Consider the following 21,181-nt stretch of genomic DNA (forward strand, 5'->3'; position numbering starts at 1 on the left):
CTTGAATTAGAAACATTCCAATTCCACTCCTCTAGTTATTTTGAAATGTGCAATAAATTATTGTTGACTATACTAGCCCTATTATGTTACTGAACACTAGTTCTTATTCCATCTATCTAATTTTTTTTTTGGAACCATTAACCAATCCCTCTTTATCCTTCCCCTTCTCCTCCTTACTACGCATCCCAGCCTCTGGTAATCACCATTCTATTCTCTATCTCCATGAGAACAGTTTTTTTTTATCTCTCGTATGTAAGTGAGAACATGCAATGTTTGTCTTTCTGTGCCTGGCTTATTTCACTTGACAAAGTTTTCTCCAGTTCCATCCATGTTGTTGCAAAGATAGATTTTCATTCTTTTTATGGCTGAAAAATATGTCATTGTGTATCTATATCACTTTTTAAAATCTATTCATCCATTGATGGACACTTAGGTTGAATCCACATATTGGCTATTGTGAGTAGTGCTGCAATAACCATGAGGGTGCAGATATTTCTTTTATATACTGTTTTCCTTTCTTTTGGAGATATACCCAGCAGCAGAATTTCTACGTGATAGGGTTGTTCTATTTTTAGTATTTTTGGACCCTCACCCCCTACACTGCTTTCCACAGTGCCTATGCTAATTTACATTACTATATCAACCTCACTGATTCATTCCTCTGTCTTGTCTAGTCTCCCTTAAGCCTGGCCAATGAATTCTTCCTTTCTCATGAAATATTTTTCACTTCTTTTATTTCTCTTTGGATCTGTTAAAATTTTTCTTTTACAACCCTGATAAAATTCCACATCTTTTCATGACTGTTTTTCCACCTCTTCCACTAGATCTTTTTTTTTTCACATTTATCATGGTTATTTTATGTCTCTATCTGATAATTCCAATTCTATCTCTGGATCTGCTTCTATGGACCACTCTCAGGAATACTCTGTTGATCTTGGGCCACACTTTCTTTTTCTTATGTCTTACAATGTTTTATTGAGTGCCAGACAGTTTCTGTAAACGAGAAATTGAAATTTACAGAAATAATAGTCATCCCAGAAAAGGGTACACCACTTCTCTTATCAGGCTGCTAATTAGGAGACTGAGTGGATTAAGTCTATAGTTAAGTGGAGTCTGGGTTGTGCAGTTGCTTTAGTTAGATTCGTTTCTCCACTGCCTTCAAATGTGTTGATGGCAGAACTTTCTCTTCAGCATGACTTGGAACTTGCGTCCCAGAAAGACTCCAGAATCTATTTATTGTTAGTCCAGTAACGAACTTTCTGACCCAAGGGATAGCTCTTGCTGCTGTACAGATCAGCTGCTAGGTTTCTGGGTTGCTTGAGAGTTCTCTCTGCTCTCTAGTTTCACTATGACTTTTTGTGCTTCAGGATATCTTTCTACTGATCTTCCCTTCCTCCAGCCTTCCAAAGAGCCACTGCAGTACAACTGGTGAAGGCCTAGAATGCATTGGAGGATTTCTCTCAAGGCTTCTTCCCTACCCTAGCCTTCAGCAGACCGCTTTTAGATGGATGAGGTCCTGCTTGCCTTAGGGGAGATCTTTCTCAGCTTGGCTCCCTTGGCTTTGCATTTGGTTGACAATTCAGTGAAGTCCATGAGCAAGTTGGGTGGTGAGCGCAGAGATGTTCTCTGCCTGTCTACTTGGGGGTTCTCATACATCACGCAAGTCCAAACACATCCATTAAAAGTTCCTTCAAATTTTTACTGGTTTCTTTATGGTGATACCTTTCTTTCACCATTTCTCTGGGGAGCAAAGCAGTCATGAGTTTCTGCTCTCCTTGTCACTTTCTGAAATTTAGTTCATTTAGCTTTATTTGCATTCTCAGATTTCAGGTAAATTTTTTAAAAGTCTAATTTTGCAGACTATCTTATTTGTTGTGGTTATGAGGGTAGGAGTAATAATCTCGTAAAGGTTTCTATAGCCTTACTAGAAGCAGAAGTCCTGCCTGAATTTCAAAGTCATAACCTTACAATATGGCATCTATTTTCCTAGTAGTCTGAGTTTGAATTGGAAAGGCCTTGGAAGGTTTTAAGCAAGAGATTGGGCAACAACTGTGACTCATAAAACATTTCATACAACTCTGCAGTTGAACAGTATGTATGAAAATGTATGAAATGTAAAGCATTTGAGGAATAATTATAGTCGAGGTAACAATAATTACTGTTATAGTGTGTTATATGTCATTGCTCATATTGATTACTACACAGTTCCCAGTAATTAATTTAAAAACTTATTGTATACATAGCCATTCCAGCCTGTAATTGTGTTCATTTCCTGTATTAAGACATCTCCCCACCCATACTTTGTAACCCAAGAGCCATAACTAAATTTACAATTTAAAATAAATCAGGCACAAAACAGTCACTGATCATTTTAATATTGAAGGTTTTAAAGGACACATTATGAAAAAATTAAAATGCAAAAAGCAGCACAAAGTTAAATTAAATTATTTATTATGGAAAGATTAGTCAATCTAGTTACTTCCCTACATTTTGCATGAATAAAATATTACAGAAAATTTCCTTTTGGCTGATCAGTATATAGATCAGAAACGCCCCCAAAGAAGATGTATTAATAAAGTTAACTCATTCCTTATTAATGCTCTAGGCATTTCAACAACATGTGAAGTAAAATATCTACCTCAAGAATGACTTTAATAATAAGTTATTTCTTTGCTTCATGTACACAATGGATAATTAGTTCAGGAAAAGAGTCTCAGAGGGAGAAAAAATAGCCAACTGTGAAATTCACAAATATTTTCCTTGGATTGGGTACAAATGCTATTCAGGCTAATACAGGGGATGCATAAATTCTTTCTATCCTATTTACAATCCAGTCTTGATTAGTTAGGAGCTCATTTTCCAGTTTGTGAATTATCTAGGTCTTTGATTCTTCTCCTCCCTCTGGCTGATTACCTTTCCCATTTCTCTGCTCATTAGCACCTCCACCAAAGAAAATGAAAATCCAGGTGAAAAGGAAAAGTAAATCATTTATAGATAATTCTGAATAATATGATGCTTGGCTTTAAAAAACAATCTTTTTATTGTGAGTACATGCATATGCATAGTTTTATTTAAGACAGGACAGCTTCTTAGCAGAACAGTGGGGACTGTGTGGTCAGATGTTCTGTTATCAATTTGAAATTCTACCACTTATTATTTAAAAACTATCCTTGGGAAATTACTCACCTTCATCCAGATATCAGTCTTATCATGCAATGAGGATGATATTCATATCTTTTTTGTGATGTTATTGTGAGATCAATTCAGAGAAATATAAATCTGTATCCTACAAACAGCTATCCAAAATTAACTTTCTTATTTCTTCTACTTTCCTTAAGAATCAGTTTGCTTTGGGGAAAAGGCTCATTGCCAAGTTATATCTGTTTTTATCTTTTTCTTTCTTTTCCATTTTAAGAATCATACCTTTTCTCTCTATCATGGTTATGAAATATGCTCTGGTAGAAGGGTCGAAGAGAATAGTAAAAATATGGTTACATCTTTACTGACAAATTTCATTCACTGATTCATCCCTGTCTCCAATTAAAATGAATAACTATGAGTTACCTGTACTAGTATATATTCTTACCAAAATGGCCCCCATTCTAATTTGTACTTTCATACATTTTGGTCATTAAAATAAAGACATATCTCAGAGCAAAATTTTCAGTAAATTAGGGAGTTAATTATATCAAACTAATATTCATTCCTATATATTCATTTGTTTTATTTTAAGGATGTCTGGTTTGCCTGTTGATTAAGCTAGTAGTCCAATGTCTCCCATGAACAGTCTCCTTTTAATTGATTTACAATTAATTGGATCATATTTGTGGATCACAGATATAGCTTAAACTTAATTACCTAACCAAAAATAATGATTTAAAAAGAAAAGCAGTCATTAAAATACAGTATATAAACCCTTAAAACAATAATGTGGTATTTGTTTTTTAAAAGCTATCTTAAACAATAAAGATAATGCTTTCAAGTAAGTATCTTAGAAGACCTCAAGGGGACAATGCGAGATTAGTTCTTTGTGAAAAACAAATATCTAAAGAGTATTCCCTGTAGGGTACAATGTAAAAGGATAAAAGACCTACTGGCAAAAAAGGAAGCTGGGGGAGAAAAAAATTATACTGATCAATAAACCGAAAAAAGTAAAATGAAATGAGTAGTTTGTAACAAAGTTACAACGATATACTTGTAGCATATTCTGCTAAATAAAAACTTTATATTGCCTCCTACATTTAAACCTCTCGTAAAACAGTCATGCATTATTCTAACATTGCTTACAAATTAGCAGATTAAATAGACCCTTTGGGATTTAAAAAAGGTACATTTTAAAGTCTTAAGGAGATAAGTAGGAGGAAAATAAACGTTATAGGTTCACATTATCCTTTCTTTCTCCTTCTTTCCCCAGCCCTTTAAGAGAAGATTGTCTTAGAGTTGAGTTCTCAACACTGATTGCTATGAAATAGTACCAAATTGATATTAAGTAAGATCACATTAGAGTTGAGATATCAACACCAATTGTTACTGAATATTACCAAATTGATACTAAGTAAGCGAGCCTACTGAACAAACCTCTTCAGCACTTTGAACATGAATTTTATTTTCATTTTTTGACATGCAACGGGTATGTGACAAACATATACAATTTATAAATTGTTTCCATTGCCTCTCCCATGAGCTAGTTTATACCAAGCAAGAATCTACAGTCATTGCATCATTGCCATCCGTAGGGTCTCTTTCACATGGTTCAGTGTGTTAGATGCTATACTTCCAATCTGGAAAGACAATATTCTCACCTAAAAGGAAGCCTGACAAATTACGAAATGAAGGGGAAAGAGTATGTTGCAGCCAGTAATGCTTTTATAATGACTCTTTTAAAAGGTTTGATGGATTTTCTCAGGATTCTTCTTTTACTGAATGACATGTACCACCAGCATTTTAATCTTCAGCAGAGCCAAAGCTTAAAAATCCAACCAACATTTCTTTTATTTCTTAATACTTTATAAGGTCACTTTTAACTTCATGTTAATTCCCTTGACTCAGTATCAAAGTGAGGATGATCAAAATGCTGGAGGTTGTTAATTGACTGGTGTCTTGAGGAATTGCATAGGGATTGAAGAGCTAGGGCTAGGCAGCCAGGCTTTAGCCATTCAACCCAGCCTAAAAGTAATTCCCAAGGTGCATTCCAGGAAAATGGCTATAATAATTTTAAGTTAAACTAATTTTTAAACAGATTTGTGGAAGTCTAATTCTATATATGCTATATACAGTATAAAAGAATAAGTTATTATATAAAGTACACAATAATCATACATACAAGTGTATAATTTTATAACATGTAATAATACTTTGAGACCATTATCACAATCAAAATAATGAACATATCTATTTTGCCAAAAAGTTTCCATGTGACTCAATATAGCCCCTTTCTCCCACCTGTAACCCCTCTGTCCATGAGGCAACCATTGATCTACTTTCTGTCACTATAGATTAGTTCACATTTTCCAGAGTTTTATAATGACATAATAATATATGTACTTTTGTGAGTTTTTTTTTTTGGATCTGGCTTCCTTCACTCAAAATAATGATTTTGAGATTAATCCATTTTGTTGTATGTATAATAGTTCATTCTTTTTATTGCTAAGTAATATTTCATAGTATGAATATACCACAATTTGTCTTTTCAGTTGTTGATGAAAATATGAGTTGGTCTTAGGTTTTGTTGTTGTTGGTCTTCTTGTTGTTGTTGTTGTTACAAACAAAGCTTCTATGAACACTCCCGTATAAGTCTTTGTAAATATATGTTTTGTTTTTTTCTTAGACATACATCTAAAAGTGAAATATCTGGGTCATATGATGGGTATATGTTTAATTTTCTAAAATAAACCCACCAAAGTCCTGTATCAGATATATGTTTTGCAACTATTTTCTGTCAGTCTGTGGTCTTATTTTCATATTTTTTTACAATGAGTTTGAAGATGAGATTTTAAAATTTGTATCAAATCACATATATCATTTTTTTCCCTTTCAAAGGCAGGAATTTTGGTAGGTATCTGACAAATATTTATCTAACATAAGGTCAAAAGTTTTCTCCTACGTTTTCTTCAAAAAGTTTTATAGTTTTAGGTTTCTCGTTTAGATCTATGAGTATTTTAATGTCTATATATCATGTGAGATCTGAATCAAGGCTTACTTTCTTATTGCATAAGAATACCCAATTTTTCCAGCTTATTTGATGAAAAGTCTGTATTTTCTCCACTGAATTGACATTTTGCATCTTGGTCAAAAATTAGTTGTTCATATAAATAATTCGTGGGTTGTTTGTAGGGCTCTTTTCTGTCACATTAACCATTTGCCTATCTTTATGCCAACACCAGACTATCTGATTACTGTAATTTTAACATATCTTGTTTCAGAAAGTTTTAGACTTCCAACTTTGTTCTTTATAAGTTGTTTTGTAAATCCTTTGCACTTCCATATGAATTTCATGATCAGCATGTCAAATTCCACAAAAAAATGTGAAGACTTGGCATCTTAACAATAGTGGCTCCTCTGATCTATGAAAACAGTTATTTTTCCATTTAATTAGGTTGTCTTTAATTTCTCTCAGAAATGTATTGTTGTTTTCAGTGTTCTTCTCTTTCACATCTTTTATCAGATTTATCCCTAAGTATTTCATGATTTGCTGATACCATATATGATATATTTATTTCAATTTCCAGTTGTGTATTGCTCATATATATAAAAAAACAATTAATTTTTACAAGTTAATCTTTATCCTGAAACCTTGCTGAATTCACTTACTACGTAAAGTAGTATTTTGACAGGGCCAAATCTACGACAGGCAAGTTAGGTATTTGTCTCTGGTGCAAAAATTAAGGGACTGGCAAACATTCCAGTAATGAAGATAAAGTGTTTTATTGTAATTTTTTAAAAAATAAAATCTAAAAACAGTAGCCTGTGGGCCAACTGCCTGTTCCTACAAATTCAGTAAAATTTCTGGTTGGTTGTTTCTTTGGTACACTCAATGGATTTTCTATGTAGATAATCACATCCTCTTTGAATAAAGAGTTTTACTTCTTCCTCTGCAGTCTTTTAAGTTTTTCTTCTAATTGGACAGGTCAGAATCTCTAGCGCAGTGTGGAAAATAAGTTGATGAAAGCCAATATTCTTACCTTGTTTTACTTAGGAGGAAGCCATACAGTCTCTAATTATTTACTATGATATTAGTTGTAGGCTTTGTTGTACATGTTCTTCATCAAGTTAAGGAATTTTCCTACTATTAGTTTGCTGAGATTTTTCCTGTTTTAATTAGAAATAGATTTTCAATTTCTTCAAGTATTTTTTTCTGTTGGGTTTATTGAAATCATATATATTGTGTGATTATCACTATTTACTTTATAACATATGAACTATGTTACTTCCAAATATTAACCTTATCTGGAGTTCTTACAATGTATCTCATTTAGTCATGATGCATTTTTAAAATATATTGTTGATTTTGATTTGTCAACATTTGTGTAGAATTTTTGCATCTGTGTTCGTGAGATCCTCAGTTTTCTTGTACTGTCTTTATCTAGTTGTGGTATCAGGGTGTTGGCCCAACAGAATTCGTTGAGAAGTATTCCCTCTATTTTACATTTCTGAAAGATTTATATAGAACTGGCATTATTCTTTTCTAAATAATTTAGCAAATCTACTTGTGAAGCAATCTGGGCCTGAAATTTTCTTTTCTCTAATGTTATCTTTCTCTAATGTTAGGCCTCTTGAAAAAAACTTTTAAAGTTTGTATCTCTAAAGGAAATTATCCAGTTCCCTTAAGTTGATTAATTCACTTATGTAATGTTGTTTGCTCATAATATGATGTTATTTTCCTTTTAATATCTGTAGAATCTGCAGTGATGTTATCTTTCTTGTTTTCTATATTGGCAATCTGTGTTTCTTCTTTTTGTTTCCTGTTCAGTCTGGCTAAAGTTTTTTAATCCATTTTTTTGGTCTTCTCAAGGAACCAACTTTATCTTTACTATTTTCTCTATTATTTTTCTTTTTTCGATTTCACTGCTTTCCCACTCTGATCTTTATTATATCATTCATTTTGTTTACTTTGGGTTTGATCTGTTCTTTTTCTAGTTTTTCAGTGTAGAAGTGTAGGTCATTAACTTGAGACTTTTCTTCATTTTGATACATGCATCATTTGGTACTGCACATTCCCCTATGAATAATGCTTTTATGGCACACCACAAATTTTGACATGCTGTATTTTAATTTTCATTCAATTTAAGGTACTTTCTAATTTCTTCATGATTTTTTCTTTGATCCAAGGATTATTTATAAGTCTATTTTCTTTCTTTTTTTTCTTGAGACAGAGTTTCGCTCTTGTTACCCAGGGGTTTCACTTTTGTTACCCAGGCTGGAGTGCAATGGCACTATCCCGGCTCACCGCAACCTCTGCCTCCTGGGTTCAGGCAATTCTCCTGTCTCAGCCTCCTGAGTAGCTGGGATTACAGGCACGTGCCACAATGCCCAGCTAATTTTTTGTATTTTTAGTAGAGACGGGGTTTCACCATGTTGACCAGGATGGTCTCGATCTCTTGACCTCGTGATGGGATTACAGGCTTGAGCCACCGCTCATGACCTATAAGTCTATTTTCCAAATACTTGAGAATTTTTCAAATAAATTCCTGTTGTTGATTACTAACCCAATTCTACTGTAGTGAGAGTATGTACTTTGTATGATTTGAACTGGTTAAAAATTATTGAGACTTCTTTTATGGCCAAGAATATGGTCTATCATACTAAATATTTTCTATGTATTTGAAAAGACTGTATTCTATTGCCATTCAGTAGTATGTTTTATAAATGTCAATTAGATAAATTGGTTGATAGTATTTTTTAAATATTTGATAGCCTGACTATTGCCTTATTGCTTCCTTTTTTTTTTTTTTTAAACTAGAGAAGGAATCTCACTACATTGCCCAGGCTGATCTCAAACTCCTGGGCTCAGTGATCCTCCTATCTTGGCCTCCCAAAGTGTTGAGATTACAGGTGTGAGACCCTGCACCTGGCAGTTTTATTGCTTATTGACAGGAAGGTATGGAAATCCCCAACTCTAATTGTGGATTTTTCCATTTTTTTCTTACAATTCTATCAGTTTTGCTTCATATATTTTGATGCTCTATTATTAAATGCACAAATATTTAGGATTGTTATCACCTCTGGAAGAAATGAGTTTTGTATCATTATAAAATAATCTTTTTTGCCCCTGGAAGTATATCTACTTTGTCTGCGATTAAGATAGCATGTTTTATTTGATGAGAGTTAGCAGAGAATATATCTTTTTTGATTGCTTCTACTTGCTTCTATTTGTGTCTTTATATTTAAACCCATTTATTATAAGCAGCATACGATTGACTTTGCCTTCTAAAAATCCAATCTGAAAATCTGTGCCTTTTAATTGGGGTGCCTAGACCATTTACATTTTTCATGAGATTATTGAATGGTTAGGTTTAACTCTATCATCTATATACTATATGGTTTCTATTTGTCTCATCTCTTCTTTATTCCTTTCCTCTTCTGCTTTCTTTTGGATTAAGTACTTCTAATTATTCCATTATATATTTATTGTTGGCTTTTTGGCTATAACTCCTTGTGGCATTATTTTAGGGATTGTTTTAGAGTATCTTTAAGATATTCTTAGAGTACCTTTGAATTAACACAGCCTACCTCCTGTGATTATAAAAGGTGTTAGAACCCTAGAGTAGTATACTTCTATCTCTTCTCTCACAACTTTTGAACTATTGTCATATATTTTACATTTATGTATGCTATAACCTTATAGTATCTCATAATAATTTTTGCTTAAACAACCTATTTTCTTCTAAAGTGACTTACTAGGTAAACATCTTATATTTACCCATGTAGTTACAAATGCTGATGCTCTTTATTCCTTTGTATAGAACCACAGTTTGACCTGGTATCATATTCCATATGCCTAAAACAGTTTAATGTTACGTAGTGTAGACCTCCTTTTATTGTGCTTGAAAGATTATTTATTTCACTTATATTTTAAAAAAGTATGTGGCTGGATTTTGAAATATAGGTTAATATTTGTTTTTTTCTTCTTTTGGTGCTTTAAAGATGTTGCTCCTCTGTCTTGTTGCTTAGATTGTTACTGACAATTAATCACACTAGTAACTGTCACAAGTGTTTCTCTGTACAGAACATGTCTTTATTCTCTGGCTGCTTTTAATGTTTTCTTATATCACTGGTTTGATTGATCAGATTACTCTATACTGCCTGTATAGTTTTGTTAATGTTCCTTATGCTTGGAGTTGATTAAGTTTCTGGAGTTTTTTGTGAAGGGGTGTTTAGTGGGGTTTGTAGTTTTAGGCAAAACTAAAAATTCTGCACTATTATTTCTTGAATTTTTTTCTGTATTTCCTCAATTTCCTTTGGAAACTCTAATTACACATATATTAGGCCACTTACTGTCACCAGCTCCCTGATGGTATGCTTACTTCTCTCTTTCTCTTTTTTTCTCTCTCTCTTTCTGTGTGTGTTTTATTTTGGATAGCTTTTATTGCTGTATTTTTAAGGTTACTAATCATTTCTTATGCAATGCCTAATGTGCTGTTCGTAGCTTTCAGTGTACCTTTCATCTTATCCATTGTAGTTTTCATTTCTGGAAGTTTTATTTAGATCCTTTATCCATCTTTCATGTCTTAACTTTTTGAACATAAGGAATATAGTTATAACAACAGCTTTATTGTCCTTGTCTGCTAATTCTAACATCTTGTCAGTTCCAGGATGGTTTGACTATATAAATTTTCCTCCTATGATGGCTTATATTTTTCTACTTATTTACAAAACAGTTGATTTTTTACCGAATGCTGGATATTGTGAATCCTACCTTGTTTGGTACTAGGTATTTTTGTATTCTTATAAATAATTCTTCAGCTTTCTTCTGGGTTGCAGTTAAGTTACATGGAAACACGTCGATCTTTTCAGATCTCACCTTTAACATTTGCTGGGCATGACCAAAGCAGTGCTCAGCCTCGGGCTAATTATTCCCCAATACTTAATTAAGATTCTTATTTATATTCTATTCAATGCTTGTGGTCATAAGGTTTTCCAGTCTGGCTGGTAAGAACGGTCACTATTCCCAGATATACGTAAGAACCAAGGACTAGTCCATGTCATTCATCCTTTTTTCCAGTCTCTTTGTTTACTCACATGCATGAGCTGATCTGTATTCTACTTTGTACTTAGGAGAACACCAGCAGGTCTCTGGAATTCTCTTTATGCAGCTCTCTGCTTTCTGTTACTTTATCTTGTGAATTCTAACCACTTGCTCTCTCTTCTCAACTCAGGGCTTGGGGCAAGAGCTGAGCTCAGGTCTTTGTTTTCTGTCTCTCAGTGACCACTCTCTATTACCTAATGTTCCAGGTCTTAAAAGCTGTTGTTTCATGTATTTTCTAAGATTTCTGCTGTTGTTGTTTCCACTGAGAGGGTAAATCCAGTCCCCATTTCCATCTAGGATGCACTGACGTTTTATTAAAGAACTACAAATGTCCTGTGTCAAGAAAATACTTGGCTACATGGAACCATAAAGTAATCACATATCTGTGAGCCATATTAGATATTTGATTCATTTTTTTGCTACCCTTGTTTTGTGGAATTAAATACATTTTAATTTTTCCTTTGCTTCTATGCTGATACAAAGAAAATAGCTGTCACTATTTAAGTGTTTTAATGAGAAGCTGTGAGGTAAAATGAATGAATGATATTAAAACAAGGAGTATAATAAATAAACCATTAGACAAGGAGTCCAAAGACCTTACATGATATAGGACATATAATGAACTCATATTGAAGAAATCACTAAAAAACATATTTAGCAATTAGTGTTTAATATTTAAATTGGTAATTATTTCTGAAATAATGTATTTTATATAAAAACCACTAGTTCACCAAGTTTTTGAAAATCAATTGGGCAATATAAAAAAAGCTATAAACATGCTGTTACCTTTGACCTGCCAAATCTCCTTTTTAAAACATGAAAAAAACTATTATTTTAAAAGTACGGATAAAAACCAAATGCATAAATTTTCTATGCAATCTAATTTATGGTAGTGAATAATTGCCATGGGTCAAAATGTTATACATAATCTCTCACAATGTTTACAACAACCTCTGAGGGTCACACAGATGAGGAATTGAGGCTGAGAGTGTCATAAAAAGCAAGTCAGAGAAGATGTCGAGATTCAAAGCTTTTCTGACTCTAAACCCTCTGCCATTAGTTCCAAGACTACAACGACGCTAGAAAAACAGGGTTTTGTTAGGGTAAGTGGGCATGGATATTTTTACTCCTAACCACTCTTATATTTTAAATTTCTATGACTATTCTGATTTATTCTTATTTTTTTTTGTAAATTAGAAGAATATTTTTAAAGGTCCACAAAATAATGTCACCAGATAATCTGAGTTAAAATTTGCCCTGAATTTTGGAAAAGAAAGGAGGATGGGATGTAGGTATATATCACCTCTAGAATTCATGAATATCAGAAAATCACTGCTTAAGCTCTAGTGCAAAAAAAGTGAACAGTTTCCTGGGGATATACTAGTCTTCCCTTCAATAGCAGCTTCAGCAGTTTCTACTAATTTATTTAAAATAAGTCAGCATGGGACTGTGTAGAAATCAACAGAAACAAGGACTTGACAAGCTAAAAATACCAGAGGGAGCAAAGGAGGAGTCCCTTCATTACAGAGACTCTTAAATTTCTGTTTGTAAATATCCTCTTTGGGATACAAGGCAAAAGAACTAAGGTGATGTTTATGCTCTCGAAGTTCTTTGATAAAAAACAAAGGTAATTATCTTGTACTGGCCATTGCTGGCCTGACAACAGATATATTATAGTTTTACCTGTTACTACATTTTATTTTTTTAAACAAGTTGTGTGAGTAACAAAAATACCCCTATTTCTAATAAATGAAACTTAATTATAAAACCTTCAAAGAAATGGAAGCCTCCTTTTGCGAGGCAGTCTTCATGGAGATGGCAAGAAGACTGTACAGGAGCTGTGAGCTAATGAACACCCATCAAAAAAGCAATAAGCATTCTCCTCACTTGCAGCACAGCTAGATTTGACTCAATTCCCTGACTTTCCCATGTTAGAATACAGAATTTCAGATGAGGCCAGGTAACAGCTCAAATCAAAGTCTAAATTGAGTCCCACTGATACTACTTTCTATAGACAGCTACATCCTTGCAAAGCAGTACGAGCCGGGTATAAAATGTCCTTAGCTGGGACTAAGAGTAAGACAATGATTGGCTGATAACATAACTTCTTTCTTTGTCAAATCGTTTGTTTTCTTTTTTGAAAGTTTATGTTTAAGAATGCCGACTTAAGAGGCTAGAAAAGGAATGACTGGAACAACATATATTCTTAATTTCTCAGGCTACTTAGGGCCAAATCAAATACTTCTTCAAGGTATAATGGAAAGTCTTCCAGTCCTAGTGCTTTCACTCACTAGCTTTGTGACCCAAGACAGTCAGTGCAATATCTCTAAATGTCAGTTTCATCATCTCTTAAAATGGGAAAAAAAATCTCTGCTTCACAGTTACATAAAGCCCTTACCACAGTGCCTGGAACATATAAAATGCTCTTAATATATTGTTCTGATAGAGGAGTTTTAAAAATATTTAATAATATAGGTCAAGAGCCATAAATAATGCTAGCTGTGTATGCAGTAGAATCAATTGATGAACTTTATAAAAAATATGTACACGTGTATATATATATATATATATATATATATACACACATACATATACATATACACACACATACATATATATACACAAACACATACATATATGTTCCTTGTATCCACATGAGATTTCTGAAATGATTGAAAAGAATAGGGCCTAACCATAAATATCTTTTTAATGCTTCTCAGGAGATCCCAATGTCCAAACAGAATAGAGAACTAATGGATATAAGTTCTTAACCTGTGGCCCATAGACTCTTTACAGAATACAGAAATTCATAAACATGGGTGACAAAACATTTAGACCTTTATTTTTACCAGTTTTCTAAACTTTAGCATTTTTCAATCATGAATGTATAAATTTAAAAATAAAAAAGCCCCTGAGTCCCCAGGTGAGACAGAATGGACTTCTTGTGTCAATAAGATACCAAATTATAAAGGAGACCTCAGGCCATGCCAGGTAAAGGTAAAGTCAAGCACCTCTACGCTTAAAGAATAAACTGTTCTCACTGCCACAAGGATTATTTTTTTTTCTCCAGCAGTTAAACCAGCACTGGCCTCAAGATAAGCAATATAAAACCAATTACAGCTCACTGATCACCAGACGCTGACTGACTTCCCCTGTTCCACAAGTCAGGACTACAGGTTTGATTGGACAAGAGATGGATTTTAACACTTTCTCCTGATAAGAGACTACAAACCATGGACTGGTTCTGGCCTGTTTACAGAGGCTGTGCACTGAGTGCCTTCATGTCTCTGCTTCACCTTTTGATGTAGAGAGCCCAACTGTAATACATTCTGATGTTAAGTCTCCACTGCAAAGCGAACACTGCATGTATATAATATGCACATTTTTTCAGTACACATGCATTAAGACCCCTTCATAAATATTCATGGTTCCTCCTATAACCTAACATGTAACTTACGTGTTAAGACCCCTTCATTAATATTCATCACTTCTCCTATAACCTAGTATGTATACTTAGCCAACCCCTTTACTATAAATTCCTGTCTCACCTTTCTTTCCTTGAAGGGTCTGTCTCTGGTTTTGGCCAGAGGCCTGCTTCCTAGCCCATAAAGCTCTCCTTTCTAAATATATAAAATGTCTTGATTTTTTTTTTTTGAGGTGGTTTCGCTCTTATTGCCCAGGCTGGAATGCAGTGACGTGATCTTGGCTCACTGCAACCTCTACCCCACGGGTTCAAGCAATTCTCCTGCCTCAGGCTCCCGAGTAGCTGGGATTACAGGTGCCCACCACAACACCTGGCTAATTTTTTGTAATTTTAGTAGAGATGGGGTTTTGCTATGTTGGCCAGGCTGGTCACAAACTCCTGACCTTAAGTGATCCGCCTGCCTTGGCCTCCCAAGTGCTGGGATTATAGGCGTGAGTCACTGTGCCAAGCCAATTGTCTGATGTTTTTAAGATGATGAATGCAATATACCATAGTGGCACTATTGATATCTGTCACTTTGCACCAACAAAAAACACAGTAGAGTTGTTGTAGTAATCGCAAGTTCTTACACTCACCACGACATCAAAATTTTAGTAGTTATCAGACCCACCACTAGATTGTGTTACTTAGTGACTTAATTTAAAAAAGCATATATTACTATATCATATATTTTGAGTGAGATAGTGAGAATCCTTTTAACCCTATGAATTTTGTTTTATGCATTCAAAAACATTCTGGAAAGAGGCGCCTAAGTTTCACCAGAGTGCCTAAGGAGTCCGTGGTACACATAAAATGTTAAGAATTCAGTATTTAGAGGCTGACAGTAAAGCACCTTCAGGAGTGCTGATGTAGATCAGCTTTTTTGGAGTCAGTTTGAACCTAATGTGAACAATGCTAATCTCTCAGTAATTAACTGAGAAAGTGTTTTTTAAAGAAATGAGGTGTATTGTAATATATTTACATATCAATTGTTCTTCCTTTATTAATTTCTCTAACAAAGCCATCATTTCCTTTTCTGTCTTCAACAGTTGAAGCCTTACTTTTTGCTTCCTACTTTAGCTGCCACAAATGACAAAAAATTTTCAGTCTTTGCTTCCTAATTCAGTGCATTCAAAGTGCAGCATGTATTTTTTTTGTAAAACATTTTTTCCCAGGCCTGAAATATATGATTCATAAGGTTTCTGCATTGAAAATAAAAGGATTCACTTTAAATTCACTTCTGCAAGCCCTAGTTATTCTGTATATTTAATAACAAGCATTACAAAATCTCAACTTAGGAAGAAAAAACTCTTAGTAATAAATTGTCACTACAATGATCAATGTGTCCAATTTAATTCACAAATAAATAAAAGGAAATCTTGAAAGCCAAGCAGAAGTCTAGTGTGAATGTAGGCTTCAGTATAACTGTGACAATTCAGAGATGAACCCTTACAACATATTTCAGAGGTCTTGCTGCTTTTACATTCAAGAAATTCATTGCTGTCTCCTCTGGTTCATGGTCAAATGGTGCTCACCCTCTCTTGAAACAGAGATATCAGCTACTGATATTAGCTGACCTATATCCCCATCCAGCACAATTCATTTTATCAGAAAAGTTAGCTTTTGCTTAGAAGCTGCCACAGTGGTTGAATTGTCCAGTCCTTGTCATTAAAGGTGGCAGTCATGCACTCGAGAATGATGTGAAAAAACTCCAGTGAGAGTGATAATTAAACTTGGAAAATGAAGGGTCACTTTCTTTCATTCAGCTCATTGGACAAACCCATCAGAATAATTCCAAAACAGTGGGGGACTGTCTACTCTCAGCATGGCAATATCTAGGTGCACACACATTATTTCTATGGGTTCAAATGGGAATGCCATTTTAATTGCATTTAAAATGTTATCTTTGATATTAGGAGTAAAAATATTAGAAATTCGTTTTAGGAATACAGAAAAGGAAAAATGTGTATAATCTAAATAGGGAAAAGAATTAGAAACAAAAAAAGGATGCAGTGTTTTCTCAAGAAAAACTATTAGAGAATAAAATTATCCCCAGGGAAATTGAAAAGAACATTAACTATGTCTCTTCTTTCTACTTGAGTATAGAATCACAAACCAAGCGTTTCATTCAGCTTTTTTGTCCACTGACTGTCATTTCTTGGTAGTCATTATTACAACAACTTACTCCTACCCAAGAAAGAGAAAAAGTATCATTTGAAGTTAAGACAATCAATTGATAGGAGTTATTTTCCAGGAAAATGATTTTATTTAGACATATTAGCTTATCTAGATACTATTGAAGCAGTATTTTAGAAATTATATTTCATATTGTTTGCATATTGCATTAAAATGTAATACTGGGCTGGGAACAGTGGCTTACACCTGTAATCCCAGCACTTTGGGAGGCTAAGGTAGGAGGACTGCTTGAGTCCAGGAGTTCAAGACCAGCCTAGGCAACATAGCAAGACTTCATCTCTACAAAAAAATTAAACAATTAGCTGGGCATGGTGGCATGAGGCTGTAGGCCCAGTTTCTTGTGAGGCTGAGGTAGGAGGATCACTAGAGTCTAAAAGCTAGAGGCTGCAGTAAGCCATGATGGTGCCACTGTACTCTGGCCTGGGCTACAGAGTTGGGGGGACCCCATCTCTAGTTTTTTAAAAAAAGTAATGCTGAATATTTAAGGACAACATAGGCAAATGCACTGCACCAGAGAATGCTATTATCAGACAGAAGCATGGAAGGTAAAAGCAACTTTCAAGTTCAAATTCTAGCTTCACCATATATTAGGTGTGTAATGATGGACATGATACTTAATTTCTGCGTGTCTCAGTTTCCTCATCAGTGAAATTGAGAAAATAATACTATCTATCTTACAAGGCCGTTCAAAAAAATCAATGACTTTAAAATAAATAAAACTTTTATAACTGTGCCTAGCACAGAGTTAGTGCTATATGAGTGCTCATAACATATTATTGTCACTATTATTATGTTGCATGCTCAGTATCTGACAAAGTATTTAATACTGTAGATCAAGTTTACAAACATATTATTTCTTTTTATAGTTGACCATTTTTTTTGTCCTTATCATTCTGAGAAAAGCTTCCCAAAAGAAGTGGATTTTTTAGAAAACAAATAGCTCAGCATAACTCTTATATAGAGTTAATTATATAATGTGAAAATAGGGATAATTTAAAAATTAAGTTCAGAAAGGGAAAAATTCCTAATAATCAGAAACTATAGATTTTAGACGGGTCTTGATAATTCCCTTCACATCTGAAAGACTGTCTTGTGGAAGATAAGTTATATTTGTTCTACATGCATATATTTTATTTCAAGTTAAGAGAGTTTTGAAATAATTAGAGCTGTCTAACACAGAAAAAAAAAACTTGATGGGCAAGGCAGTTGTGCAATTTCCAGATTCTTTTGTAAGAATTTGCAAGTTATCAGTTTGTAGACAAACACCCACAAATTTCAATAGATTTTAAAATATTTATCATTAGTATACTTAAGTGTTCTCTTTTGTCTTTGAGAGACATATATAGGTTAAAAAAAAATTACATGACATGAACACACATTGCCTCAAACCTCAACCTCCATTCACTACCAGTTCATTGAAAGAATGAAAGGAAGAGAAATAAGCTGTGTGTGTTTGAAAGAGACAGAGAATTGAGGAGGATGGAGGGGAAAAGGGAGGAAGGAAGACAGTAAGAGGGAGAGGGAGTAGGAAAAAAAGAGGAAATGGGAGAGGGAGGCAGGAAGGAGAGGAATAATAAATAAATGACACTAAGGATAACCCTCACCAGACTATTGAAGAAAAAATACTATTATATTTAAGCCTGATTTTACTGCAATATTTATGCATGATTTTTTAAAAGAAAAAAAAAGATTTTATAAAAGATAGTTGACTAATTTAGTGTAAGAGTGTCAAAATTATTTGGTAAATTATTTCCCACTGAAAAAGTATAAACTTCATAGGAAGATATGCTGCTTCTGCCTCAGCTTTATATTTAAAATGATTTACAGTCTGCAATTTCTTCCTAAGGTCATCACCTTCATAAATACTAGCCACATACAGTGAAAACCAACTCAATAAAATGAGTATTTCATTTTTCTTCCTTCTGCTTATGTAGATACTTCTTCCATCTTACATGGCACCCATTTATAACAAAGCCTTACATTGTGTGGATTTTTATGAGTTCTTGAGATTTTCTTTCTTCTTTATCTTTCTATGCATCAGCAAAGCAACTGGCAGATTCTTTAATAAAATGTACACATTAATATTTATAAGACTATGAATTGGATGTTTAAATAAACATCCACCAACTTATGCCAATTCTCTTGTTTTAGATGTTAAATCACACTTACGTTGTCTGGAAAGTCGGCCTTTAGTTCATTGACACTTTGACACCAATATGCAGCCGTTTTCTCACTGATGAGCTCAATATTCAGAAAGGAGCTTTGTCCAGGGCCATACATGGGGCCAGAGGTGGTCCCCCGGATGATTCTGGGTGAAACATTTGTCACAATGTCCTGATGAAAGAGTAAAGATACTGAGTCTCCTTTTGACAAAGAAAACCTATAATCTTTATTATCTGCTCATTTCCATATGACAATATTTTCTGAAGTCCCTTCCCCGATTTTTGCAGAGGAATTTTTGATACATGTTAAATTAGAATTGAACATAAACTATTTACAAATAAAAAGGTAAAATAAAGTATTTGTTAGTGTTAGCTAAATTACTTCTTGTAATTCTAGGTTTAGAATAGTGCAAAAATAAGTATATTTATATTCATTAACACTGATTTAGGGCATATACATTTTAATTTGGTTGCAATTAAATAATAAAAACATAATAGGATTGCAAAAATTTATCTTTTCTGTCTATTTAATCTAAGTATCTCCAATCATAGTTTAACTCCAATAAGAGTTAATGTTTGCTTAAAGTATATATTTTTTTCTAAAAAAAAAAGTAATTCCAATGTAAATCAGCCAAGGAATACATATTAATATTACTGGCTCATCAACCATTAACACATATTCTAACAAACTGGCTGGGTCAAATTACCTATAGGATTATAACTATATATTCACATTCTATGAGAAGAAAGTCACTTTCTCCAAGACCGAAATGAATATATCAATAATTTCCTGATACCAATAAACAGTAAAATTAACTTGCTTGTTAAGTGTAATTAACAATCTACAACTGCTTCTAAAGCTGTATTAACAAAGAAGAATGACATCCTTTCGTTACTTAAAACTAAAAAGAAACAAAGAAGGAAAATGTTTCTTTTGCCAACTTCCAATTAAAATTAATTTTGAGTAAAGGTCATTTAGTTAAGGATTTATCAGAATTAGTCATTTAAGTACCCCTCCTCACCATCTTGTCACTTTTAGTAAGATAACATGAACCCCCATTAGTATATAGCAATTAAGGTCAATTTACATATTTTAATTAAGAACCACCCCATATAAAACAATTAGCGTAATAGGCATACTAACTGGATTTCATAACATTTGGACGTTTTTCCAACTAGATAGACAGGAAACCTTAATTAGCATTAATTAGTGCTGATCTGCATATGTTTGATAAGGCATACCCTTGCCACAAAAGATTATTTATTCCTGAATCTGCCAAATGCTACAGTTGCAGAGGATAAAAGGACTTTTCTTCACATTGCATGTTAATTTCTGGTAATTTACATTCACTTTTGCATTCGAATTAGTATATTATAAAATAAATGGTATAAATGTTACAATAAACCTCCTTAAATATGTACATTTTAACTTATAGGAATCATGCCAGTTAATTTTTTACTAATTAAGCCATTCCATTTTATTGTAATTGTGTGCAACATCAGCAGCCTTGCTTTGATTTGCTATTGTGAAACCGTGTTTCACAATCTTAATGGGTAAAATGACAAATAGAGTTACTGCAGGAAGCTCAAGCCTAATGGGTCCATTTCCATCTTGACAAATGCTTAAATGTATGTTCTGCATCCCTACAGGTGGCTCTGTGAAGCTCACCCAGTGGGTCCTCTGGTGTTTTCATGGTCTGAGAAGACAATTCTTGAAATGTTTCGCTCAAATGAGGCTGGTTTTCTTCTATGCCCCGATTTTCAACAGACATACTCTTTAAGACTTGAGATCCTTCTTTTCTCTGCTTTACTCTCTACTCTAAACGCTCTTCACTTAAATAAGTCCAGCCTAGGCCACAAGTTGTTCTCTACACGGGATCTCTTGGCCACGGAGGAGTGAAGTCTGTATTTAGTTTTCCAAGTCAAGTGCCCTGGTATTGTGTAGGTGGGTAAATAATGAGGCCTCTGGTTTTGATGACAAAGCAGGTTCTTCATGCCTATTCAACAAAACTAACTCATGTTAGCAGCATCCCTACTCCTGCCCGTTCTCCAGATCTTCACTTAGACTTCAGTTCCTTTGAGAAGTCTTTCTTTTCTTTCCAGCTCCATTGAGTC

The 21,181-nt window shown here is 33.8% G+C and overlaps 1 protein-coding gene across 4 annotated transcripts in view; it reads right to left on the reverse strand.

Annotated features, from left to right (window-relative positions):
- DPYD (dihydropyrimidine dehydrogenase) overlaps positions 1-21,181 on the reverse strand; it is an 895,784-nt gene that overhangs the window by 342,019 nt on the left and 532,584 nt on the right. For all 4 annotated transcript variants that reach the window (XR_008473049.2, XM_035252229.3, XM_054236576.2 and 1 more), the window contains one exon: positions 19,074-19,238. Coding sequence is in view for 3 of the 4 variants with exons in the window: in XM_035252229.3 (XP_035108120.1) it covers positions 19,074-19,238 (165 nt within the window). In the remaining variant the exon portion in view is untranslated. The remainder of the gene's footprint in view (positions 1-19,073; positions 19,239-21,181) is intronic.

The sequence above is a fragment of the Callithrix jacchus genome, chromosome 7 (assembly GCF_049354715.1).
Source record: "Callithrix jacchus isolate 240 chromosome 7, calJac240_pri, whole genome shotgun sequence".
NCBI classification, from domain to species: Eukaryota; Metazoa; Chordata; class Mammalia; order Primates; family Cebidae; genus Callithrix; species Callithrix jacchus.